This window comes from Ammospiza caudacuta, chromosome 2, assembly GCF_027887145.1.
Source record: "Ammospiza caudacuta isolate bAmmCau1 chromosome 2, bAmmCau1.pri, whole genome shotgun sequence".
Classification (NCBI taxonomy): domain Eukaryota; kingdom Metazoa; phylum Chordata; class Aves; order Passeriformes; family Passerellidae; genus Ammospiza; species Ammospiza caudacuta.
In genome coordinates, this window is record NC_080594.1 from 118,159,817 (window position 1) to 118,187,369 (window position 27,553).

General features: G+C 42.9%; 1 protein-coding gene across 1 annotated transcript; it reads right to left on the reverse strand.

Moving 5' to 3' along the window:
* SH3BGR (SH3 domain binding glutamate rich protein) lies at window positions 1-26,771 on the reverse strand. Its single transcript, XM_058824797.1, has 7 exons — window positions 26,540-26,771; window positions 20,029-20,214; window positions 13,728-13,808; window positions 7,074-7,268; window positions 3,969-3,998; window positions 1,820-1,927; window positions 1-493 (listed from the first exon to the last, which is right to left on the reverse strand). Exons 1-6 carry the CDS (start codon window positions 26,582-26,584, stop codon window positions 1,862-1,864), a joined length of 603 nt encoding a protein of 200 aa, XP_058680780.1. The 5' UTR covers window positions 26,585-26,771; the 3' UTR covers window positions 1-493; window positions 1,820-1,861.
* Between the last annotated feature and the right edge of the window lie 782 nt (window positions 26,772-27,553).

Sequence of the window (27,553 nt, forward strand, 5' to 3'; positions counted from 1 at the left end):
GCAGATACGACAGAAAACACATTTATTTCAACTGCTGCACAATGGGAATCTCAATCATTTTCAAAAGCCAGCTGAGGGAGAAGTGACTCACATGGCTTGTGTACAGGAAGCCTCTTTGCAGTTTTCAGTGCTGAATTTCTTTTCCTCTGAAGTCACAGGGGTGTGAGTGCTGCTGAGTGGCAGCAAGGTGCTTGGCAGTGTTTGGACATGGAGACAGACGTGGTTCCTGCCCTGGAGAGCTCACAATCTAAATGTGACATGGACAAAACTATCCCAACACACAACAATTGACTGAAATAGCAACTGTCAGACAGCAGATCCATTTCAACAAGCAACTGGAATACCAAATATATATATAAAGGTTACAGGTGGGACAGAGTGGTGGCTGTGCTCTGTTTGTGTTTTTGTGTTCACACAGGCACTAAAGGTGGTAGTGCTTTACTTGAGAAAGGGATTTTCTTTTCTTTGGTGGGGTGGCTCCAGCTGGTGCTTCCTGAACAAAAACAAAGAAAATTCAATTAGAACTCAGCACTTCTGTGAAGTCACAGATCTGAACTGTGGACAAGGCTGTGATGAATTAATCCCCCTGCAGCAGATGAAGCCGGATTTGGGAGAGGCAGCATGAAAGAAGTGATGGATTTCCTGCCCTGCTGAGGTGCTGGGAAATCCCACCTGCACCTGTCTGGTGAAACCTTTGGCAGCTACCTCAGAGTGTGAGTCAGCTGGGAATCCAGCCCAGGACAGGCTGGATGGGGCTTGGAGCAGCCTGGGACAGTGGAAGGTGTCCCTTCCCATGGCAGGGGGTGGAACTGGATCATCTTTAGGGTCCTTCCCAACCCAAACCATTCCATGAGTCTATGGATCCTAAAAGAGCATTTTGTGTCTGTGATCAGGCAAAGTCCTATCACCCAATGGAAAATCTGCTGGAAATTCCAACTCTCTTTTAAGTTTGAGTTTCCCCCCACTAAGTGATGTTGGGAGAGTAGTTAGGAATTGGAAAAGTACAAGGCTGTAGCTAATTCTAAGTCTTGTACCTACAAGATAGCGTGTCTTTGGGCTTAGCTATACTATGATAACAAATAGTGAAAGAGACATGAGAAAAGAGAGATGTAACTTCTAAGGAATAGAGAAGAGCTGATGTTGTAGTGTAGCCAATTGACAGTGTAAATTACAGAATATTCATGAGCTTATTACTTGCTGTATAAGTGTCTGATGTTCTCTTCAATAAACGAAGCTTGCTGATCTCATATTGATCGTCTCAAGTTTTCCCTGCACCCGACAAATAGCTCATTCTGCAACAAAGTGATTTTCCCATCTCTATTTCAGTGCAGGGGAGGAGGGACGGAGGAAGGAGAAAACCCCAAAACCTGAAAATTAAAATTAGAAAGCACATGCTGACAGAGCTTGAGCAGTGCTGGTGTGTTCACACATCTATACAGGACAAACCCTGCCAGGTGCTTCCTCTTTTGAGGTTGTAAGTTTGGACTATTTTCAGTAATTTTATACTGAGTCATATTTCTCCTCAGGTTCCTCTTTCATACCAATATTTTAAGTTTTCAACTAAATTTGAGAGAGGAATTCATGTGAGGCATAGAGCTCCTAAAAGCTGCAGTGGAATCAGTAGCTGAGTAAGAGAGGAGAGGGATGAAATCTTATTCCATGTGAAGTACAAGCTACAACAGCTAAATCTACTTTTGAGTCATCAGCTGGGTACTTTGTGCATGGAAACTTCGCCCATCCACAACAATAATTTAAAAAATTGCTGATTTATGTTACTTTAAGGGTATTTAGAAACTGTGCTTGATGTCTCAATATTTACCTGAAAACCTGTTCAAGAAATATTGTGTCATAGGGAGCTGTACTAAGACTCTTCCTGCTCCTCCACCTCTTCCTTTTCTTCTCCCTCTCCTTGCTTTTCTTCTTCTTCCTATTTTTTTAAATAGAAAATATTTGTAGTTACCATATAGGAATTGAAAGAAAAAAAAATAAACAGTCTTGAAATGCAAAGCTCTGCTTTTACAACTGTTCTCTTTCTAGTAAATGCATTTGAGATTCAAAAACAGAATTAATGTATAGAGCTGGAATATAGAATCCCTCTTCTTAGATTAGAACACATGGTTAAGCTGCAAATAGGGGCTCAAAATCAAAATAAGAATATGAAATACGTGTAAATATGATAAAAAATTTAGTATTTTTAATTATATACACTTTGCCGAAGCAGTAAACAACTAAAGATTCATGCCATCGGGACTAGACTCCTGGATGATCTAAAAATCACCTGGAACCAGATAAAATAGCCTGCTTTCTATCTCTGAAGTTCTTATTTCTCTCTTTTATGCAGCAGAAATGACACAATTGAAAGACAACAGCCCTTTGCTTCAATCAACACTTATCTGAAAGCTGGGATTTGTGTGACACAGACAACAATCTCTGCTTATTCTTTTTCTAGAGTAAATGAAGCTCTACTCTGAAAAAGAGCTGGAAATTGCTTTGAGGGCTCCTCTGCTCCTCTTCCAGCCATCTCCTGTCCAAAGGCACTCCCAGGTGCATAAATCAATTTATCTCAAGCTGCCACTCCTTCACAAACTGCTTGGACTGCAGAAGTGATGTGAATTTCTTCCTGGCATGATCAAATAACCAATCAAAGAATCAATAATGAGCTTTCAGCCAGGACTGCAGGTCGTACATGAGCAGCACAGACCTTTGTTTCTCCTCCCAGACACCTCCTGTCTGTGCAGGAGTCACACCTGAGGTGCTGAGGTGAAATCCTGCTTAAATACCTGCTTGGGAATGGAGCTGTTGGAAGCAGATTCCTGGTTTCAGCTGTTTTTCAGGGAAAAACATTGCACTAAAGAATCACTCTGCAAAACCAGAAATGCAATACAAACATCTGTGGATGAGAAGTTCTTATGGCCAAGGAGTATTGCCTCTCTGGGCATTTTCCCTGAGGAAAGGTGTCTTTTTTATCTCATGAGAACTCTGACACAGGGCCAGGAGAGCACACACACACAAGCCACATCTTTCAAATATTACCAACTTCCATCCAAAATTCAAATCAATTAACTTTTACAGGGGGAAAAATTATTCTTTCTCTTGCTTGGAGCTTTAGTTGGTGGTGCCAGGGTAACACTAACCAGGCTTGGTGACCCTCAGCAGCCTCTCTGCACTCTGCTGATGGCTCCAGGAGCTTTGGGGTAAGGAAAACAAATCCTGGGAGGAGCAGCTGAGGGAGCTGGGGAGGCTCAGCCTGGAGAAAAAGGGGGCTCAGGGGGGACCTCAGTGCTCTGCACAGCTCCTGACAGGAGGAGCAGGGGAAAAAATGAGAAGAAATGGCCTCAGATGGCACCAGGGCAGGCTCAGGTTGGAGATTGGCACAGAAAATTTCCCTGGCAGAGTGGTCAGGCCTTGGGCTGAGCTGCCCAGGGAGGTTTGGAGTCACTGAATTGTCCCAGAGCAGTCTGGATGTGGCCCTTGGGGACAGGGATTGGGGTGATGCTGGTGGGGCTGGGGTGGCACTGGGTGATCCTGGAGGTTTGGGCAGAGCAGAGAAGTGTTTGAGGATTTGCACCTGGCTGTTAGAAATTCTCACGAGGGAAATATCTCCTTTATGGGCAGAGCTGCCTAAATTGTCAGAATGAGTTTTCACACTGAAAATGCAATCACAGCATGGTGTCAGCCAGTGATTATCAAAGATGGACTTGTCATGGGAGTCCTTGGCAAATTTTATTGAAGGCTCTGTGACAGACAATTTCCCTTCCATTTACAGCTTTTAATGATTAAAGGCCCGTCTCTGTTCCCAGTCAGTAACACCACAATAGGACCAATCATTATCTCTAGCAGAATATGACTGTGGTGAGTTTACTGTCATGAATAAGAATTTCCCAGCTTTTGAGTGAAGCAAAAGGACTGAAAAGGAATTAAATACACACAAACAAAAGATGATTATAAAATATCCAGGTGTACTATACCCCTGTTGCTGCATGCTCTTCCTCTCCTTCCTACAGAAGAGATACAAAAGAAAACATTGAAAAGATAAATTAAAGAAAGAATATCAGAAATGACACAGGGTAAACACAGCAGAAGTTAAACACTGAATTTAGGAAAATTATGTGGAATTCACTGGATTCATTTGGAGATACTGTCCTCCAAATTAACTCACAAAGCACATTCAAGCTTAACTTTTATATTAGAAAAGGACTATAAAATCATTAAATTGAGCTCCCTTTTCCTCAGTTACTTCCAGTCAAAACTGCTTCATTGGCAAGCAAAGATTTGGAGCTGGGTTTTGTTTCCTTGTTCAGGTGGAGTTTCTATGGGTTTTTTTGGTAATTAGCTGGTTGACAAAATGCAAGTAAATCAGAATTATAGAGTCTTATCTATGCTATATATCATCATTCAGAATCTGGCTTGTGATTCTGCTAAGTGTTGTAGGCTGCAACAGATGCCTTGGCTCAACAGGGAATAAAAAATAATACAAGCTGGTTTTAGACTGTAGATTGAGCAGAAGTGATGAGAGAGATAAAAAAGAAAAAAAATTTGAATAGAATTTAATGTTAGATGCTAAGCTGGCTATGGGGGAAAGAGCTGATCCTACACAAAACCCCAAAGACAAGAAGCAAATGTCACAGTGCCACACAGAAGGCTGAGGGGTTAATTTGAGTTCTCATGGAATGACTTAAGGGAGTGAGCTGCAGTGCCAGGGTTTAAATATGGCCTGGGGAATTGCTGAGACAGGATACAGACTTGCATTATAACATGATTTTTGAACATGTTTCTAAAATAATTTTGCCCTGAAGGGAGCCTGTACTGAAAACTGATTTAACTGGGACAGCACTTAAAAAATACCCGAACCTCCAAGCTTAAATCTGAAGTCAAAATCAGACACTGATACCACAGAAAATTTATCACCAGCACATGGAGTGACCAGCAGGCTCCATGTGAGCTGGAGCTCAGTCTTCTCTTCAGGAAACTCAAAACCAAAGGAGACAAAGCAGGAATGGGAGGCACTGCATCCATGCAGGCAAAAAAACCCTGGAACTTCTGCATTTCTGCATCTCCCAGGAGCAGCAGCAGGATTTGGAGAGAGCTGCAACCTCTGCATGAACATCCCCTGATGCTGAGCTCTGGAGCCTCCTGAAACCTGGAGCCTCCCTGCAGCTCCAGGGCTGAGCCAGCCCCAGTTTGTTCTGGTTTCTCACTGGTGAAGGCTGAGGTGACTTCCAGAATTTTCCACAGCGCTGATATTTCTCCTGCAAAGCCACTGGAGAAAAGCTGGCTTGGTTACACCCCACAAATGGGAGTCATTTTGGAGGGGGTTTGGAGCAGTGCTAAATAAGCCAAAATTCCAGCACTGAATTCCCACTGGAATATTAATTCAGCCATGGAACATAGAACTGCCATCTTTCAAATGTTTGTGTTGAAAATACCTCTATCCTTTAGGAGTTAACATCCAGGGGAGATACTCTGATGGAACCTGGCAGTCTTTGAGCATCTTTACTTTCATCAAACCCTGCTCAGGTTTGGAAATGGTATTTTTACTTTCTTTTACAAGCAAAAAATGAGATAGAGAGACAAAAGGTGGAATTCATCTCGCTGTAGCTGCCTCAGAGCTGCTCTTCTCATCTAACCCTGTCCTCTGTGTGCTGTCTGTAGTGAGTGAGAATAGCAGAATTCCTACAGAATGATTCATGCCATCCCAACAGAAGTGATAATTGGGATGAACTATAGCAAGGCAGGCAGATGCCACAGCACTGAAGTGATTTGTCCTGGGTGACACGAGAGGTGGGTGGTGGAACAGGGCAAAAAGTGTTTTCTGTGCTCTCTCCTCTGCCTCTCTGCTCCCTGAAAAGCTACAAAGAAATCTGTATTTTCCACTTTTAACTCCAATCCTTTCTGTGAGAAGTGGAGCAAGGTGCTGGTTGCATAGGAGTGGTGCTGCATGATGTCAGTGCAAAGCCTCTCCTCCACAGCTGCCTGACACGTTGGCAGACAAATTCCAACATTCTGCTCTCATTTGAAAAGCATTAAAGCAGAATGCCAGCCAGAAGGGCAAGGCACCCAAGCCAGGCAGCATTTTTGGCTCCTCTTATGAGCCAAAAAAAGGAGTTTGATGGCACTCACCTGCCAGCTGAAATTCACAGCAACATGAAAAGTGCTTGGATATAATTTTCCTTAAGGAGGAATTTAGTTCCCACTGAGGACTGTCTGTCCTCATCACTGTTTTGAAATTATGAGTGGGACTTCCCAGTGGCTGAGATGTGCCTGAGGCTGTGTAAAGGGCTGTGTAAAAGGGGCTTTTCCAGCCCAGCAGTGACCAGATCAGCCACTATTAAAAAGGGCAGTGGGGAAAGGCCTAGAGAGAGATGTTTCCTCTGGAGAAATATTGCAGCTAGATGAAAACAAAAACCACCCAAACTTCATTTATTCTGATCTTTGATGTAAGAGATGATGCATTTGTGCTGGATATTCCCCAGGGACCATCTGATCTCCAAACACAGAAGAACCTGAGAAGCAGGCCTGGCTCCCTGGGAAGAGTCAGCACCCAAATAAAGCCACCCTTAAAGGACACCCTGAGCTGCACTTTGAGATCTGGAGTACCAGAGCAGGAGCAGACAGCAAGGAAAACATTGGCCTCCCTTTCTCCCTTTCTTCTTTCCTCCAGGGGATTCTGCAAGGCCTGGAAAAGTCACTGTCAGATCTGCAGCAAACATTTACAGGCAGATTTATGAGCACTGCACTTGCTGGCCATAAAGAGCAGCAATTTGTTTTTTTATCCAGGCAGGACTCAGATGTCTAGTCCTAAATTACCCTCCATAACTAGACTCTGGTTCCCAATAACATCAAAATAAAATGAAAAGCTTGTGGTAACAAGTGGCAAAAGGCAGCTGCTGATATTCAAGAATCAGAGGAAAGTTTTATCCAGGTATGATATCATCCTGATATCAAAGAAAACACATCCAAAAGACATTCTGCAATCAGTCACCCTGAGGCATACCAGGAGGCCTTGTGGGTTTATGTTCCATGTGCTTAGCACAGCTAAAACCCTCAGATCACAAAGAGAAAGGAGAAATTACCTGTTGACCTTCTGGTGGTGTCTGGCCAGGCTGAGCCTCTTCAGGAGCTCCTTCTTCTGCCTTGTCTTCTGTGTGTGCCTCAGTTTCCTTTGTGGCATCAGAATGTTCATCCTTGGAATCAGATTTATCTTCTGTGGCTTCTGACTTCTCCTCTGTGGCTTCTGACTTCTCTGTGGCATCAGACTTTTCAGTTTCCTGGCAGCAAAGGGGAACTCATGGTCAGCTTCAGGGCACATAATCAACAACTCATTTCTATAAAATTCTTGAGATTCTTGTTTTTGGGAAAGTGTTTTTCTATTTTTGCTTCAGCTCTCAAATGAAAATACCTCCTTTTAGGGTGTATTTATCCTGTGAAAAGAACACTTGCTGGCATGCTGACCAGGTGGGATCTGTGTGGGGAAAACATGAATTCAAGCACTTCTCAGCATAGCAGGTTCTCTAATCTTCCTCTGCAAAGTTCAACAAAAACCAAAGTTCACGCTGATGACACATTTGAGTTTCAGGGCAAAAAACCCCTTTTTCCACCAGCATGAATTCTAATTAATCATCATCCAAAAGCTCCAGGAAAACAGAAGTAATAAAGGATTTCACATTTAGTCTCTTAACTTTCTTGCTTAAAAACACCAGGAAACTCTTTCCACATCAGTCACTCAAGCCCATTTATTCCAGCACCATACCCAAGCACCTCCTGGGAAGTTCTTTGTTTGACAAAAATCCTGGTGTCCTTTCAGCCAGGTGGCTCTGAAAGGTCACAGTGGCTCCCACACTGTGTCAGACAAAAGGAGGCCTCGAGTGGCACAGCAGAAATATGATGAAATGCAAGAGCATGAAGTGCAAAGTCACCTTATTTGGGGACAGGCAGTTCTGGATCAGACATTAGAAAGTGATTTTTCTATTGCACTTTGGGAGCTTGTCAGTTAATGATCATCAAGGAACAAAAAGATGGATGTATTTAAGTAAGCATGGGATAACTGAGCCATGAGGGTGATGTGACAATAAAAGAGGTAAAAAATGTGATCCTCACATGCATGAGGTGAGGCAAAGCCTCCTCAGATTGCTCTGTGCCATCCCAGTCACTCAGGCTCAAAAAGGAGAAACTCAGCCTGGAGCAGGTGCAGAGAGAGCTCCAGGAACATCTGAGGGAGTGGAGAGCCTGTCTTATGAAAGGGGGACAAAAAAAGTTCCTTGCTTTCATCTGTTGGAAGTGATGCTGTGAGGGGATATGGTGGCACTCCCAAAATAGATCAGAGTAAACATCAGACAGGGATAGGACAGGGAGGAGTGCTGAGGGAGATGCAAAGTGAGTACAAACTGGCTATGAGGAAAAATTCTAATCATCATTAGTGGGAGATTTCAGAAGTGATCTGTAGTAGAGAGGTAAAGGACCTTACTCATTAAAAGGAAATTTGACCCCCTCTGATGGGTGTTATCTGGGGTGGGTTCCTCTGGCACTCAGGGGAGCTCCTGTCCTGTGCCATCCTGAGTCCCACAAGCTTTGGGAAGAGCAGCACATCCCTGAGGGGGCACAAACTGCTTCCCCATCCCTGTGACCCAGCTCTTACAGCTCAGCCCCCTGCTTGCTTTGGGGTTTGCTGCTTTTCCATCATTTCATTTGTCTCCACAGTTCAACAGAAGCCCTCATTCATGTTCCCCTGTCTTTTAAACTTCACAATCCTCCTCCAGCGTCCCCATGATGATTTCCTCAGCCAGTGCTCTCGTTCTGCAGAACAGGGCGTGGCTGGCTGGCTTTTATCCCCAGAGCTGCTGGCTGAGGGATCTTTGTCCAGGATGTGCTGTGGGACATAAGAGATGGGCTCCTGATGACATCTCTGCTGGATGGGGACAGAAATGACAGAAAGGAGCTCAGCAGTGTTAGGAAGCAGATTCCACAGCAGTTTGATGTTTTTGCTGAAACCTGACTGCCTGTAAGGCTTGGTGCTCTTTTGGCAATTGTCTCCTGAGTTGTGGAAAGTCAGTTTTACATCCAAAGTCAGTTTTACACCCAAGTTCCCTGCAGTGGGCACAAAGGTCCCTAAGCTCTCCTTCCTCTGGAAGTGGAACAGGAGCTGATCAAGATGAAAAAGCTTTAAAAAGCAAAACTTTCCTAGCTCACAGCACTTTCACACTCTGTCCCACAGCTGCACAAGGGTTGCTGCCAGCACGTGGGAGATGCTGGGGAGAGGGATGAGCAGCTGGAGGGGAGCAGAAGGAGCCAGAGGAAGGAGGAGGGAGAAAAGAGAATTTCTTTTTCTGGCAATATCGTCTCATTTCAAGTGCACATAAAACTGTGGGCTCACTGTACTCTGGTGCTGGTGGCATTGTTATTAAAAATCTACAGATCTACAGAGACATTTGTTTGGCTTGGTTTGTTGTTTATTTTTTTTCCCAGAAGCCAAAAAATGTTTGAAGATTGAAATATGTAGTAACACAAACATACACTGAAATTCTCTTGTGCAACATTGTGTTAATACGTTATTTTCTTAAGGAAATGGAAACTACCTAGAGGTACTTTCTTTGCAGAAGTTCCTCAAATGAAAAGGGCAGTGTTAATGAAAATTAAATTAATAGAATCACTGACCATGATGTGGGTTGAAAGGGACCTTTAAGATCATCTCTTTCCAACCTCCTTGCCATGGGCAGGGACACCAGACCTGGTTATTCAGAGCCCCATCCAACCTGCTCTTGAAATAGATTAAATGTTTATTTTCAGCACAAATATTAACATTTCATTAAAATCCATACACTCAGGATTTTTGGCTGGGACATAAAATACATAAGAACCACAGAGAGCACCCTGGTTAAAATGACCCTTTTGTGTGAATCTATCTCAGATGAATCACATACTTAGATCATAAGGCACAAAAAAGAGTTGTAGCTGAGAGAAATAAACTCTAGAAGCAGCATGTTATCAGCCAGAACAGACACACACACAGAGTTCTTGTTAATTATATGGAGAACTCTGACATTCAGAACAGCATTGCTACACTGGCTCTCCATAGAAACACCGAATTTCATTTTCAGCGAATTCAAAATGAAGTACCATTTCTAAAGATTGGCTGACATGTCATTTTCTCTTTAAATAAATTGCACACAGCACAAATTTGTAATTCAAAGCAGATTTAGGAGAAGCCTTTTTCCACTAACTTAAGCTTGAGTATCTAGAGATTTGGGGATATCAAGATTGTGGATATTAAGATCAAGAATAGTGGGATTAAGGCTTCAAGTATGTACAGTATTTGAAAACAGACCCTGAAATCACAGGAATCACTGAGTTCACTGAGTCAGACTAAGCATAAAAGTGGTGCTAGCTTTAAAAAAATGCACCCAGCTTTTGAGACTGACACACCTGACCCCAAACATAAAAACTACACTAATTATAGCTTAGATCTACACGTGTATCCTATTGAGACATCACTACTCAGGCCAATAGTCCAAGATTAAACAGGGCCTCTGAGAAATCTGTCACAGATTTGAGTGATCTTTGGGTCTTAAATCTCAGCCTGCCCTGAACCATGTTTGGAACTAATCCAGACCAGGTACTCCTCCAGGTGAGGAGGTATTTGGTATTAACAGATTAAATTACTTAACACAAACACTACATCTGCTGCTTCTCTCAGGCACAGAAAACTGTTCTGCTCAGCCCTGCTAAATGGTGCTTTAGAAAACACAAAAACCATTGTGGTCAGGAGGGAACAGGAGAGAGTGTGACGGGAGCTAACAGACTTTTGCTGAAGCACCACAAATATGGATTTGTTTCCTGTAAAGTCACTGAATTTTATGGGCACATTGCACCCTTTAAGGCAATAGATGTACTTAGTATGATAAAATCACAGAATCACTGAATTATTTGGGTTGGAAGGGACCTTAAAGATCATCTTGTTTCATGGGCAGGGACACCTTCACTATCCCAGGGTGCTCAGAGCTCCATCCAGCCTGGCTTTGGACATTTCCAGGGATCCAGGGGCAGCCACAGCTGCTCTGGGCACCCTGGGCCAGGCCCTCCCCACCCTCACAAGGTGAAATTTTTTTCCTAAAATCTGATCTGAACCTGTAAATTTTCTGCTTGAATCCACTCCCTGTGTGCTGTCCCTGCATCCCCTGGCAATTGTCTCTCTCCAGCTTTCCTGGGGCTCCTCCAGGCCCTGCAAGGCCACCCTGAGCTCAGCCCAAAGCTTCTCCTGTGCAGGTGAGCAATGCCAGCTGTGCCAGCCTTTCCTGCCAGCAGAGCTGCTCCATCCCTCTGCCCATCCTGGAGCCTGCTCTGGGCTCTCTGCAGCAGCTCCAGCTCCTCCCTGGCTGGGGCAGGGCTGGATGAAGCACTCTAATATACAGAATACACTAATTTATAGAAACAACAGATCAAGAGAATCTGCAGAATTGAATGTGTATTTTGCACTCAGCAATGGCAATTAATTGGCAATAAATTTAACTACAAGTATTTTGTTGGGAAGTTATAATTTGTTGAGGGAGCCCCAAAAGGTTCATCTGCTTCCTCAGATGGAAGGAAATAAGCTCAAAACAGTCCTGGTCAAGATGCTGTTGGATTGTGCTGTGAAACAGCACCATGGCCAATAAAGAACTTCTCCAGTCTCGGTGCAGTATGAGACAAAAGATGGATGGAAAAAGAAATAGAATGTTTTAAGACAAGAGTATCAAACAGGTATCAGCTTCATATTAATCTTTGTCATGTCTCAGCACAGTAAAAATCTCTAGAAAGAAAATGCTCACTGCCTTGTGGTGATTCCATGCTTCATAGTTTGCTTCTTCATTCCAGAAAAGCAAAAACCCCAAACCCACACATTTTTTTAAGAAGGGATTATTAGGAAGCCTTGTCATATGTGTCACCATCACCATCTCTTCCACATCTTATTTATAATTCCAGATTTATGCTGCTGGAAATCAGTGTCACGAGCCATGCATTGTGCTTATCTGAGGTGGAGCTGGCAGAGAATGAGGGGGAAGCAGAAAGAGCAGCAGAAGCAGAGCAGGAGAATTCTTTTCTTGACAAAGCAGGCAGCCTCTGCTGCAGTGAAGATGCTGAGAAACACCTCTGCAATAAGTGTGTGTGTCTCTCACAAACAGGAATAGACTCTGAAAGGGAGACTGTCAGAATTCCACATTTCACAGGGACTTTACAAACACTCTCACTTACTTGTGCTCTCTGGCCTGAAGCCACCACCAAGGCAGCAGTTAATCACTGTAAACAAGACTTGCCTGCTACCAAAGGCACTGACAAACAAATCTGCCCAGCAGAATGTACCAAACATATTATTTTCAACATTTCCAAGGCTGTCACGAAGTAGAAACAGTAATAGCCTCTGCTGACAGCTGGGAAGGAATGAATTCTGAGAAATTGTTACTTTGCTGCACAGATATGGAATCTACCAGGACCTTGCATGAAGAAGCAGATAATCTGTGGAGTGGGAAGGTGGAAAAATGCAATTTTCTTTATCTCACTGATTCTCCACATATCTTTTATAATGCCTATAATATGTAATACCTGCAGTCCTTTAAGCCTTTCATGGCTTTGTGGATGTTAATTAAATGAATTCTCACAAGACCCTTGTGAGGTAGGCACGTCATTTTTATTTCCCTGGGTGGGAGATGGCTCAGCTAAAGCAGAAAGTTTAAATCACTCTCCTTATCATGCAGGGACTCAGTGGCAAAGACATCTATAACAACTGGGATATTTAAAACACCCCTGAGTGCGTTTTCAGCTGTGGCTCTCAAAGCATTTAGCAAAGGCTCTTTTTTTTTTTTTTTTCTCTGCTTTTACAGAAGAGGATAAAGAAATATCTCCAATGGTGTTTTTCACTCAAAGCTGCTGCAGTTGGACCAAGGCAGATCTCCTGCTCCAAGGCACCTCCCAGCCAGGTCACCACAATGCAGCAGAGCTCTCCTGTGGCTCTGGCTCGTCACTCTCTTGATTAATTCCTTTTGTTGGCTCACCCACGTTAAAGATGGTAATATTTCATGAGCTCAGGGTAGCAGAGCTGTAACAGTTATAAAACTTCTAATTAGAAGAAGATTGTAATAAAGAAAAAACACATTGGTTTCTGTAAAAAACAACACTAGGGGGAAAAAAAATAAAAAAGAAAACGGAGGGGGTTTTTTGCCAGAAATGTATTAGAACATTGTCAAAATGTGATGGAGAACCACAGGCAGAGCTGCCAAAGGGACTTGGAGAAGGGCTGGGTGAGCCCTTTCCTCCTGCAGAGAGAGGGAGAGAGTTCCATGGTGCCAGTGAAGGATGGGATGGGTCTGATCCCAACCCTGTGGTGGGGACCAGGACTGGCCCTGCCCAATGTGATCAGGAGCAAGAGATTTCTTGTAAACAACACCACCTAGAAATTGTGTGAGGGAGCCTGCAACACTTAAAAGCTGAACATAATAAAACACTCTTTGTGTCAACAACAACAACAAACCCATCAGCTGGAGCCATGGTAACGAGCCTGCAGTGAAAGAAGGCAAGAAAGAAGTATTTTCTACTATTTACTGAAGCAGCCACTTTTTTCCCCCCTAAGAACACTTTGCTGCTCCAACATCTAACATATTGCTTGCCACTGCCTCTTAAGCGACATGCTGAGTCACTGCCAGTGTTCATCTTTTATTAAAATCAAATAAATGATGCCCATGGAAGGCAGAAGTACATACCTTTGTGCCTGGAGGAGGAGCAAGGCCCAGGAACGAATAAATGATATTTTCTTCCTTGGCAGAGAAAAAGGATTCAAAATCCTAAGAAAGGAACAAACAAACAACAGAGAATTGGTATCAAAAATCAAACAAAAAGCACAGGAGAAGAGGCAAATTAAGGAAGTTTTGTTATCCCCAGCCCAGGCAAATCCTACCTAGATGAGAATGACCATGCATTTGTACAATTGTCTGCATTATCCAAGCCCCAGGAAGAAAACACAGATAAAGGGAGTTTCACACAGAGTGGCAAAATGAAGAAATGAGCAAATCTCTCCAGAGACTTACACTTTAATTATATCCCATCCACGGCAGAATCAGATAAAATTAAGTGTCTCATTTTAACGTGCCTCAGCTGTACACTCCAAGGCAAAGCTATTCTTTGAAATGTTAAAATAAAACTTGCTGTGAGTAAGGACACAAAATACCCTGGAACTTCTTTATGGCGAATAAAGGCAACAGTCAACATGATAGCTCGAGTGAAATGGTAACAAGGAAACTTCATTTTAGAGAAAGGCAGTCTGGTTAGAAAATTATGTTATTTTCAGACTAACTTAGGGAAGGGTTGTGCTGTTCTCTCTGATATCCATGTACCAGCCAAAATGTCTTGTGCACTGGTGAAATGAAATTATAAAATCATTACATTAAATGCCTGTTTTCAGTGGAGATGGAACTGAGAAGATCAGAGATGCCTCCTATCCTGCCAGCCACAGCTTGCATGCCCTTTACTGCTTTCACCTGCACAGCACTCTTATCCATTAAGGAAGTTTTGCTATCACTACTATCACTGGGAACTTCACAGCTCACATCTTACACAGGTAAAATCAAGAAATATTTAAGTTCCAGCAGAATCTCCAGTTAGAGTGACTGGCCCAGCATCCCAGCCAGCTCTGAGACAGGAGACTGAACATGTCCTGCTGAGTCCTACCCTGCTGCCTTGATCATGTTATCATCCTTCCTCTAATCCCAAATACCTCCAGGAATAGAAGCCTGTAAATAATAAGGTGCTGAATCATCCTTGAGACTTGTTTGTAAAGCCAGGGTAGGAGTTGAGCTGTTTTATTGAGCTGTTTTAGTATTTCCACAGTATAAATTATTGGAAAGGCTGCAGTGGATGGTTTTGAAGTGACTTTAATGCCAACAAGAGTGGAATTGATGACATTTCAGTGCAGTTTGGAAGAGCTTTACAGACAGGACAAATGACAGCCCAATTCAGTGATTTATCTGAGGGACAGATTGGCTTTCACACAGTCACACCCAGGGGGAACTGCTCTGTCTGGGAGAAGCCCTGGAGCACATCTTGCTGCTGCTCCAGGGCACCCATTTCTCAGACCATCCTCTCATCCAAGCCAGGCACTGTCTGCATCTGGCTCATGGATTAAGGATTGGATCGTGGATTTTTTTTCAGCAAACAAGAAAATGAGGATTTTCTGCAATTTGAAGGGCTGGAATTTGACATGGCCACACAAACACAGGAAATTTCCCTACTCAAAGCAGCCTGAGCCAACCTTGACAAGACATGGCAAGAGCTGGGGAACAAAGAGAAGACAACAACAAGGAAAAGCCATGAAGTGGACTTGATATTTTATAGGACTTTTTGAGGAAAAGTAGCCCATGGCAAGTGTACTAAAATCCTCCAGAAACACAAAGCCTTGTAGATAAGCAGACCTGAGGACACAAGTAAAATGTATGAATGACCAGACAAGTCCTTATCAGAAGTGGGAATAATCTTCTATGATATCAGGGGCTCCTTGGCAACAGGGAGTGTGCAATGACATCCCACAGTAAATGGAAGGTCACTTATTTCCTTACATTGAGGAGAAAGCTATCATGTATTAAATTAGAGATAAAGGAAAGCCCACAGTGATCATGGAATAGTTTTTTATGGTGTATCTGCAGCCATGCTTTACTAATGGTGACTTGTTCACATCTCCATTTGCTGAATGACTAAAGATAACTGTTCCCATGGCAGGCAGTAAGAAAAATAAGCAGGAGCAATTTACTTCAGGTAAGCAATTGTATTTTATCTGGATGAAAAGACATAAATGGTCTAAGTGGTGCAATTTGTCAAGTGGACATCAGCAGAAGATTCTTCTCTTCCCCCAGTGCTAGGAACAGCACCAGGTCAGAGCACAGAGAGAGAGCATGGAAACACCATCCTTGGAGTCTTTTGCAATTCAGAAGGCCAAAGCCCCAGACAATATAAGCTAACTTTAAAGCTAACCTGCTCTGAGTAGCAGGCTGGACTACAAACCTCCAGAGGTTCCTGTATTTCCATAAATTTCACTTTAGCAGTTACATAAATGATAGAATCATAAAATGGCCTGAGTTGGGACAGGACCAAAAGATCATCTCATTCCAGCCTGGGCAGAGACACCTTCCACTGTGCCAGGTTTCTCCAAGCCCCAATGTCCAGCCTGGCCTTGGGCACTGCCAGGGATCCACGGGCAGCCAAAATTTCTCTGGACAACCTTTTCTAATGCATCACTACCCTCAGGAAGGAATTCCTTCCTAATATCTAATCTCATCTTCCTCTCTTCAGTGTGAAGCCATTCCCTGTGTGCTGTCCCTGCATGCCCTGGCAATTGTCTCTCTCCAGCTTTCCTGGGGCTCCTCCAGGCCCTGCAAGGCCACCCTGAGCTCAGCCCAAAGCTTCTCCTGTGCAGGTGAGCAATGCCAGCTGTGCCAGCCTTTCCTGCCAGCAGAGCTGCTCCATCCCTCTGCCCATCCTGGAGCCTCCTCTGGGCTCTGCAGCAGCTCCAGCTCCTCCCTGGCTGGGGCAGCTCTGCAGGTGGGAAATCACCTGGGGGGACACAGGGACAAAATCCTCCTCTCACCTCTGCCCACACTGCTCTGGATGCAGTTCAGGACACAGTTGGTCTCTGGGCTGCAAATGTACATTCCAACATCAAATAAAAGCCTTACCTAATAATTCAGAGATGTTTTTTAAAGTACACACAAGGGAACTTTATTCTACAGATTTCAGTTTACAGAAGAAAACAGAGACTTCAGCTTACAAAGAAAACCAGAAGTTTACATCTCCTTTCTCTCTTAGTTTTCTAAGGGTTTTTGTCAAGCAAAAGAAAAGACAAGAGCAACAGAGTGCTCAGTATATTTAACAAGTGGCACAGATGCCGACGTCTGTCTAGACATGAGCAAAGAAGCAGCTTAAGAAAAAGATCAAATGAGGACATAATTGCCAGCACTGCTGGATTAGAATGGATACTTGAAATTGGTGCTGTAGCCAGGCTCACAAAATGAATCAATTTCTAATCTATTTCTTCAAGTGGCAATACCAAAGATCTGGGAGAAAAATAAGATCTGAGTTATTTTATCAGCTATTTTATAGTTTTATGCTTCTCTGACCTCATGGAAATGCTGCTCCCAGGCAATGTACCTTTATAAAAATCCCTCTGTAAGAATCCTCCACTTTGCAGTACAAGCTGTGGAGTGGAGCAGCTCTTCATGGTCACCCAGAAAATGAAGATACAGAAAATGTAACAGCAGGAAAGCAGATGTGCAGAGGGACCGACTTTGCTTTTTTATCCTGTCATTCTATTCTAGCACAAACAGAAGACTCCTCACCTGTCCTCCTTTGCTTTCCACCACTCCAAAAATTTCACTGAACTGCAGAAGAGGACACTGGACAATGTCCCAAAGGACCATTCCTCCAAGGCAGGAACCATTGCCTCACTCTGATCCACTGGTTCTGACTCTCCTTTAAATGAGGTAATGAGGTGATCTCCTGAAAATAATGCATTTTCTGATGTCTGACTTGAACTTTCTTTGCTGTTATTTTCTTCCCTTACAGCTCATCCCACCTCCAGTGGATGCAGAGCAGAACACATTTTACAAAAACATATTTTATAAAATCCTAGATAATTCAGGTGGGAAGAAACCTCAGGAGACCGCCTAGACCAACCTCCAGCTCAAAGCAGGGTCAATACTGAACTCAGACCAATAATTCACTTTTTGCCACAGCCCTTAAAATAGTTGAAAGCTGTCATGTCTCTCTCCAAACCTCTCTTTCTCAGATTAAGAAAGGAAATATTTAATCTTGGCTTTTTATCTCCCAAGGCCAGATCTCCCAGGCCATCATGATGTAATGTGTGTACACAGTGCACATGTGTGAATGGTAACCAAACATTGATAAGAACAACTGATAAGACCATTGATAAGAAGGGAAATGTGGGAAAATAGTGAACCCAGAAAGAGGAATGGGGGAAAATGAAATGTAACAGATTTGATCTAAAAAAAAAGACTGACTGTGAACAGAGAAAATAAAAATTAGCAGGAAGGAGAAAGGGAAAATATCTTACAAAAAAAATGAGAGGTGTAAAGAGCTTGACTTGTTTAGCTCAGCAAAATGAAGATTAATAGAGGATACAATCCCCATTTACAAATATACTGGATTGGGCTGTTGAAGCTAAAGGGTGATTTGGGCATAGCAGGATATGGGAATGAACTGCCTGCATTTAGCCAGGATACAAATCCAAAGGTTTTTAGATGCCACAAGAGTGAAGCCCTTAAAAACTGATGAGAGCAATATATTTTAAAAAGACTTTCATGAATTCAGGATACTGCACTGGAGTCACACAGACCCTTGCAATCCTCAGGGATATTTTTAATAAAATGACTGAGGCCAAAGGAGTGGGACACAGGGGAAGATGCATCAGACAAACATTAAGCAGCCTGAAACAATTCTGGATTTCTGGATAGCTCTGCTGGCAGAATGCAAATCCCCAGGGTTTGATTGTAGAACATGTCACTTGGGAGGATTTTGCAGCAGTTTGGCAGCCCCTGGCCATGTTCTCAGCCCACATCACACTCCCTGTGCAGCTCCCTCGAGGCACCTTCCCCTGGGGAGAAGGGGAAGGCTCATGCACTGATAGGAGTCTCATTACCTTATTTATTTGGAAATAATGATGCCATAAATTAGGCTTTGTTATGCACCCACTGGGATCATTAGCTCTGAGCTTTGAGAGCTGGGCACATGAGAATTCTGGAGACTTTTAGACTAATTGTAAATTTGATTCAGTTTTTAAATCAGTAGCTGCAACTTCTTTCCCCATGGAGGTGTTTTTGCAAAGGAGTATTTCTTCACTTGCATTTATTTCAATATGTAGATTATTTGGCTTCCTGAAATAGCTTCAGATATGCAGGAAAAACTGTCTATTTATCATTTACTGTCAAGACTGACCAGTTGCAACACTTTATAAGGCAATTATTCTTTAATTCCTCATATACTTCTCCAAGGAACATCAGAAATATTTATTGCAGCACTGGCTGCCACACAATCCAGAGTTAGATATATCAAATTATACTTTTTATTGGTGCAGACTGGATGCTGAAATGCACATGAGCTCCAACACACCAACTTCTCTTTTAGGAATTCTATGAGAAAACAAGGAAACAGCTGCACTCCAATATTCATATTATGAACTTTTGCTTTGAGAGCACTGAAGTTAATTCTGAAAACTCAGTGGCATGAAAATCCCAGTACAACCTTGCAGGAGTTCACACTGGATTTGTGCAGTAACTCCAAACCAGGCTCACTGTGTTCCCTGCATTCCAGAGCACTTTGCAGGTCCATTCCAGCCAGCAGATCTCAGCACTTTCCACACTGGGCATTTCCACCCAGACTGGGAGAAAATAAAAGGTTTCAGATTATCTCTTTTGATTCACAGTCCTAATATTCATGCTGGAACATTATTATCTTTCTGTGCTTTGAACAAACTGTCTCAAGAGAAAGAACCTGTTATAAGCACATATGAAAATATAAAAGCATCTGATGAGTGCTACAGTTGCTGTTCTGGAGGCTTGGATGTTTATTGAATAAGCAATATAATGCCACTAATTCAAACCACATTCTAGAACTATTCCAGTAAACAAACATTTCTATTTATTTGTATAATATAACGGAAAAATAAGATTGCTATTCCCAGCTTTGGGTACCTCAGATATCTACTTGATGTCCTTGATAAGTCCAAACAAACAAAATATCAATACTCTTCATCAAAATTAACTGAAACTTCAAGAACTTTCTCCAGGCAGTTTTCCCTCCATTCATATTTTGCTTTCAAAAATAAAAAAATCTGTTTTGTTGCTTTTCTGTACTAAAAAACTGTTTCCTGAGAATTGTTCTTTCACAGTGAATCTCAAATTGTTTTAAGGAGTTGGTTTGACACTTCCTATTAATGGAAAAGAGTCCCTTTCTGTGAGAAACCACTCTCTGGAATATTTAAATTTCCCAACAGCTTCTTACCCCACAGTACCGCTCCTCGTTGAAGATCTGTGGAGGGAGGGGAATTCCATTCTGAGGCTTTTTTTCACCTGGGACATTCTCTCTCATCCATTTCCTGTTGTCCTCATCTCCTGCAATGTCCATTTGCTGGAAGTCAATCTTGTTGGCCTCTAAAAAGCCCACGACTTCTTGCTGCTTCTTTTTTATCTGGGTGGGGAAGAGGGAGAACAACATTCTTTCTTTAAAATTAAAATGGTTTTCTAAAAGCAACTGGTGTTATAAGAATTCAGGCAAGTTTGTCAAGTTTAGAGAAGTTTTAGGTTGGAAAAGGCTCCAAGATCATTGAGTGCAATCTTTGGCCAAACCCCCCCTTGTCCCCAGCCCAGAGCTCTGAGTGTGACATCCAGTTATTCCTTGGGCACCTCCAGGGATGGGGATCTAAACCTCCCTGTCAGCCTGTTCCAATTCTTTTTCCATGGAAAAAAATCTTCCTGAAAGTTGGAAGTTCCTGAAGTGGGATTCACTTTTCCAGTAGCCCTCAAACCTTTTGAAGCTGAGATTCAACACTTTCTGTCAGCACCCAGAGTGCTGCCACTCCATCCCTCCCACCACACAGCCGCGCCCCAGCTCCCTTCTTTCCTCCCTGGATGCAGTGACAGCTCCAGCTGAGGAATGAGGCTCGGCAGGAAGCCTCCTACTGTGTTCTCAGATCTGGGAATGTGCTGTACAGATACCCATGGTGATCCTGCCTCAAGCCAGCAAAGGTCAGAAAATGTACAAATTTTCCTCAGCATGGTACAGCCTCCTTCTTCCTCCAACCTAAGTGACATTCAGCTTTCTGTGAGCCACATTTCTCTTGTCTCTGTTCTTTAAGGTTAGGCATAAATAAATTTCACAGAATCAGAATCACACAGTAGTTGGGATTGGAAGGGATCTTCCAAGGCAGGGTCACCTGGAGCAGGTGACACAGAACGTGTCCAGGTGGGTTTGGAATGTCTCCAGAGAAGGGGAATCCTTGTTCTCCCTGGGCAGCTGTTCCAGGGCTTTTTCACCCTCAGTGTAAAAAGTTCTTCCTCACATGGAGGTGGAACTTCTTGAGTTTTAGTTTATGGCCCCTGCTCCCTGAGATATAATATATTAATATGAGTTAAGGCTCAAGAAAATCCAGCACAGCTGAGCTCCTGTGCTTAAATAAATCCCCAATTACAGAACGACATTCCAGTTGGACCACGAAGAACATATTATGTACAAATAAATCTTGTTACACACAGCTTCTGTGACACCTGAAATTCACTCATGGCCCTTTTATTCCCTCTGATGCTGGTTCTGTGCAGGCACTGAGCTTATAACCCACCCATTTACTCTGAAAATGTAACACTCACTGACTTTCCCTACTAAAGGAATGCAGCTTTTAAAGAACTTGCCACCAGACACAGCTGGAATGAGGCATCAAGGTAATTTTTATATCTTGTGATTTGAAACCACATCCTCCAGATGTCAGACATCTGAACACCTGAAATTAAAGTGACACCAAGCTAGTGTAAATCAGAGGGACAGGCAATGAGATGAGAAGTAAATCAGGGATTATGTATTTCCATAATCTAATAAAACAGAAGAGCTGAAGTAGAGTGATAGCCTATTATCCTGGAAAGATGAATTCTCATGAGTAGATAAAATGTTTTTCCTTATACAAACAAAGAAGCATCTGTCTATACGCAGGCTTGCTAATAAAAAATAACAAACATAAAATTCTGTACATTTTTGTGACAACAGAGGTTTGCAGTGAGCTAAAGAAAGTGCATCACTTTGAATGAAAACACTAACCCAAAGTGGTCAAAAGCCATTCAGCTGACAGAGTTCAAAGCTGCTTATTTCTATTCTTATTTTCTCTTTTTAAACAGAAACAATCTCATTACTGCCCATTTAGCTGCAGAGTTATTTGCAGAACACATTCAGGCAGCAGAAAGGATTGCTCAAGGGACATTTCACTGGAGAAAGTGGCAGGATAATGCTTGTGTAAATGGTTAATAAAATCTGCAGGAGCCAGCAGCAGGATAACATCACATGCTCTGAGAGCCAGGCCACTCGAGTGCTGGCAGCTGCAAGGGCAGGGTCAGCCTGTCCCTCTGGACGCAGGCACTGCAGGAGATGGGGCTCCTGGAATAACTGCTGCTCCAGACAGACGCTGCCTCTGAGGAGATAATGGACATGGAGCCAGAGATCCTGTGCTCCCCTGCTCATGAAAGCTCTCACTTTTAAACTTGGCTTAATTTCTCTTCAGCCTGAGGTTCATAATGCACAGGCAGCACCAGGCCTGAAAGCAAAAGTTTGCCTGAAAAAGTTAATGCTGAGGTAAAGCAGTGAAGTTTCATGGAGTTATGCTGCTTAAGGAAAAGGCAAGGAGCTTCTGACTATGACAATGAGATAAACAGAGCAGAGTGCGAAAGACGCCAATCACTTGTTTTTTACCAATTTAATTTACCAAATTTAAAATTTTAAAAGTTTAACAGTAATAAAATGGTTATCAAAAGAGTAATACAATTAGAGTAATAATAATTTGGACAATTTGGATTAGGACAATATGAGACAATAGAAACAAAGAGTTACAGACAGTCCGGGTACCTTTTCCTGGGCAGCACAAGTCCAAGAAAGGACCCCCGTTAACAGAGGATTAACCCTTAAAAACAACAGCCTGTTGCATATTCATACACCTCATCCATGGTGCATAAATTCCATTCAAACACAGGATTCTGGCTGGGCAGTGTCAGCTTCTTCCTCTGAATCCTGACAGCGCATTCGAGGCGGGAAGAAGTTCATTTCTTCTGATAATGGGGCAATAAATTCTCTTTCTCTGAAAGATTCAGGTGTCCTGTGGCTGCTACCTCGCTGCCAGTCCTTTCTTTAAAAAATGTATCCTACATAGCACAGTTTCTATTTTAACATTTTTTATAACCTAAAACTATATTTAACACACTACTTAAGAGAATTAATACAGCATAACTTTATAACACAACACATAGAATATTCATTTGAATATTTGTGAAAAGCCAATCATAAAATACATGCATTTTTCACAAGAGTATGTGCTGTGCCTTAGGGCTCACCATCGCTGGGGTTTAGGCAGAGCAAAAGACTTAGGACTCAACCGAGTGTGAAACCACAAAGCAAACCTTTGTTGTGGGTGGCACTAAGTGGGCAACCAAAAAAATCTCTCCAGGAAGCAGCACTGACAGAGGGAAATTTAAGGTGCAACAACACAAAGGACATGCAAAGGCTTTCCCAGAATAAATGAGATGCAGGGGCTTGTTTGTGCCCTCCGTTGTCTGGTGGCATGGGAAGAATTCAAATTACTTGGGCATAGATTACTTGGAAAGTGGTGATGAGCAGGATATTATTTCAGCAATGCCAGTTTTTCTTTCAGCAAAGCTTGAGTTGCACCACCCCTAGCTACTAGTTCCTTAAAATCATAATAAAAAATTTTGTTTTAAATAAATGTTATCTAGCTAGAGTGTAAGAATTGCCAGAGAGGTTGTGGAATTTGCATCCCTGGAAGTGTTCAAGGCCAGGCTGGCTGACAGAATCACAGAATGGTTTGGGTTGGAAGGGATCATCTCATTTTAAAGATCATTTCACTGCAACCCCCTGCATGGGCAGGGACACCTTTCACTATCTGAGGCTGCTCCAAGCCCCATACAACCTTCCACTTCCAGGGTTCCAGGGACAGCCATAGATTCCCTGGGAAACCTGTGCCAGGGCTTATCACCCTCACAAGGAAGAATTTAACCTTAATATTTAATCTAACCCTTTATTCCTTCATTTTAAGGCCATTCCCTGTGTGCTGTCCCTGCATCCCCTGGCAATTGTCTCTCTCCAGCTTTCCTGGGGCTCCTCCAGGCCCTGCAAGGCCACCCTGAGCTCAGCCCAAAGCTTCTCCTGTGCAGGTGAGCAATGCCAGCTGTGCCAGCCTTTCCTGCCAGCAGAGCTGCTCCATCCCTCTGCCCATCCTGGAGCCTCCTCTGGGCTCTGCAGCAGCTCCAGCTCCTCCCTGGCTGGGGCAGCTCTGCAGCTGGGAAATCACCTGAGGGGGCACAGGGACACAATCCCATCCCTTCCCTGCTGGTTATGCTGTTTTTGATGATGATTTGAAGGGGGGAAAGTTCATTAAATGTCACCAAAAGCACAGGAAATAGAAGTAGTTTAGAGGTGTCATAACCACAAGCAGCAGAAAGCAAGACTCTAAGAAGTCCTCTGTGAGACATGAATCCTCTTTCTCCCACAATTCAGAATCTTGCAGGATTCTAAATTTTAAACACCCCTGTGACTAGCAGTAACATTATTTTATTTTTTTTATTGCTTGCTCCAAGCCAAGCATTTAGTGCTTTTTAGTGTTATAAATAAATGTCTCCACTTCTGCCTGCCTTAATGAATAGTTCAATATCAGCTAAGTCTGGAGCAGAAAGATAATAAAGCTGGAGATATTTAAAATAAATTTTTGAAGCATCAAGGGGAAAAATTCAGACTGCAGATTTGCCCCAGAGCCACAGTGAATTATAACACTCCTGCATCTGATCCACAGCACCAGAATGTCACTGGGTTCACTGCTTTCACTTGCACAAAGTATTTATTAACATGAAAACCACTTGCAATGGCTAGGGTGACCATGTAGTACATAAAATGGAGAATTTTTCATTCTTTGCCAGTGATCCTCTGCTGATTTACACCAGAGGCTTGGCCCATCTTATCCTAAATTCAAAATCAACACCATGCATTTCATGGGAACAGCCACCAAATTTGAAGAGTTCACCAGTACTAATAGGACAATTTAAACTTCCAATTTAAACTGTTTAGGGATTAAATTAATTCCCCTCAGGAAAAGCTGTACATGCTTGATACAACATTTCTATTTAATAGAATAGGATTTTGGTGATATATTGAGGTTTGTGCTAACTCCCTGTGTGAGTGAATTTATTTTATTTTATATATACCAGAACTCATTAAAGGTTTCTTGAAAGATACTTTCCATCCATGTTCATCAGAAAATGTGGAAAACTGCTTCAGGTGTACTTGGCATTGCAGTTCAGAATCAGTGATCTGAGCACATGCTGAGATTGCTAAAGACACACACACACCCATCACACCAGAAAGGGGCAAATACAGAGGAATATCACCCTGTGAAGATTCCTTAATTTTATTCTGGAATCTCTAGATCAAAACAGGCCAAACAGGAGCAAGAAGAGTGCTCATGCAAAGCACATGGCAATTTATAAAATGAATGTTTTATTACAAGTTGCGAGCTACCAAACCTGAAATTCCCAACTTTCTCTTCTTTTGTTTTCCTCTTGTATCTGAAGCTTATTATTAAAAATTAAAAAAAAAAATTAAAAGAATGCTAAATATCAATAGTAATTTTAGAATGTAAGGCTTAGGAACAGGCTGGTGAGAGAGCTGCAAATTTCCTCAGCAAGGAAGGAAATGAACTTCGGTAAAGGACTCTTGGTTCATTTCCTACAGATGATGGTCCCATAAATGGGGGGTGTTTTTTGGAGCTTTTCCACTCTGGAATCTTCTTAAAGAAATGCAGCTGGTGTCAGGGAAATAGAGATGTAGTTGGAGCTCTGTGCAAGCCCCAGCCAGTTTGTTTAGCCGTGTCACTGGGAGGGAGAGGGAGGCAGTGCCAAAGGAAAACTGCAACCTGAGCTCATCTGGGAACTGGATATAAAAGGAAACAGTCCTTCCCCGGTTCCCACCTCCCACGGACTTCCAACCTCCCTACTATTCACATGCCCTTCCCTTCAGCTGATACTCTCTGCTGACAGCTACAGCAGTAGATCTCAATGCTAAAAATCATCAGTATAGCATTTCAACAGACACACACACACACCAAAAAAAAAAAAACCCAAGTAATAAAACCCAACCAAACACCAACAAACAAACAAAACCCGAAAATCCAAACAAACATAAACAGTTAAACCATCCCCAAAAATCCAAACAAGAAAAAACCCAGAAAAACGCAAACAAATAAACACAAACAAACAAAACCAAAAAGAAGACACCAAGGAAACAAAATACCTCCCAAAAACCAGGAAAAGAAGGAGCTTGGGAAATAAGTTTTTTTAACTTTATCCAGCTCCAGGTTCTTTCTTAGGCAGAGTTCCCCCTTTGCAGGAGCAGTGTCCCAAAGTCTCTTTTAAAAACAAACAATTTTCTTCTGTAAACAATCCAGTGTCGCTTTTGCACAAACACAATACCCACTGGTTCCTTCTTCAGTTTATATATATTGCAAATAATTTCCCAAACATCAGTAAATCTACGAAGTGACAGGTAATTTAGATGTAAATGTTGTAAAAGCTCACACGGACAGGAATTCTCTACACCTTGAGCAACCTTCAAGAATCAGCTGGTCAGGGCAGAATAAAAACAATAAAATTCTAAGAATTCCAGTGGGTTTTTCATCACATGCAGGCTCTTTCCTGGCATTTCTTGGGCTAATTCCCCACCCTGATCCCAGGAGGATGTTAAAGGTGTCACCTACCGCTGTAGAGCCCGAAGATGTGGCCACAAACACTTTGATCACCATGCTGGCAGCGGTGGGAGTGAATCAGCAGAGCAGCCCTGCTACCCACGAGTCACCACGATCCCTGGAGGAATCCAAAATGTCCCTGAGCTCCTGGGCTAAGCCGGGCGCTAAATGGATGCTCCCTCCCCCCTGCAGCCCGGCTGCTTTGCCCTCTCTCCCTCTCCTCGGGGTCCCGGGTTTTCCCACTCCATTGGCTCTTGGGGTATTTTGGGACCAGGATTGGGCAGTAAGAGGAGCCAGAGCAAGGGGTTTGCACCTGCCCCTGGCCTTATTGCGTGAGATTGACAGGGAGGCAGCCCAAAAAAGGCAAGGGAGAGTAGTGCACCAATGAGACAGGGCTGGAGAAATATTTGGGAGAGGGGGAAGGGACAGCTGAGAAGGGAGAAGGGACGGGGAGCTGGCGACTTCGTGCTGGGGACAATCCCAAAGCTATGGGAAAGAGGTTGGAGCTGTAGATGGAAATTTCAGGGGAAGAGGAAAGCAAAGAGGAGCAAAGATGCAGCAGTAATTATAGCAGAGATCAGATTGAAATAAGCCTTGGTTACAAACACTCTCAGCTCTAAAGAATTCAGATTATCACCTACACTGCAGGCTCAGGGACTTTCCTGACATAAATGTGTGTCTGACACTGCCTAATACTGATTTGCCTGACTCAATGTACCCAGAACCTATTGGTGCATTTTCTCCTTTTTGCATCAAAGAAAATTTAAGAAGTAGTCGAGTATACTCAGCAAAAAATATTCCCATTCTCCTGTGTTATCCACTTTTTTTTTGTGTTATCCTCCTTTTTTCCATCTGGTTGTCACCTTCTACCCCAGAAATCACCACAATTCAGTGCCTGCCTGCACATACTTGCTGAAGGAGGTCGCTGGGCATGAGAGGCATTTGAAGAATGTTAAATGGTCACAGATTTTTCTTCAAATTTTAAGGGGCCAAGTCTGTTTGTGCTGTGAGCAACATGAGCTTAGT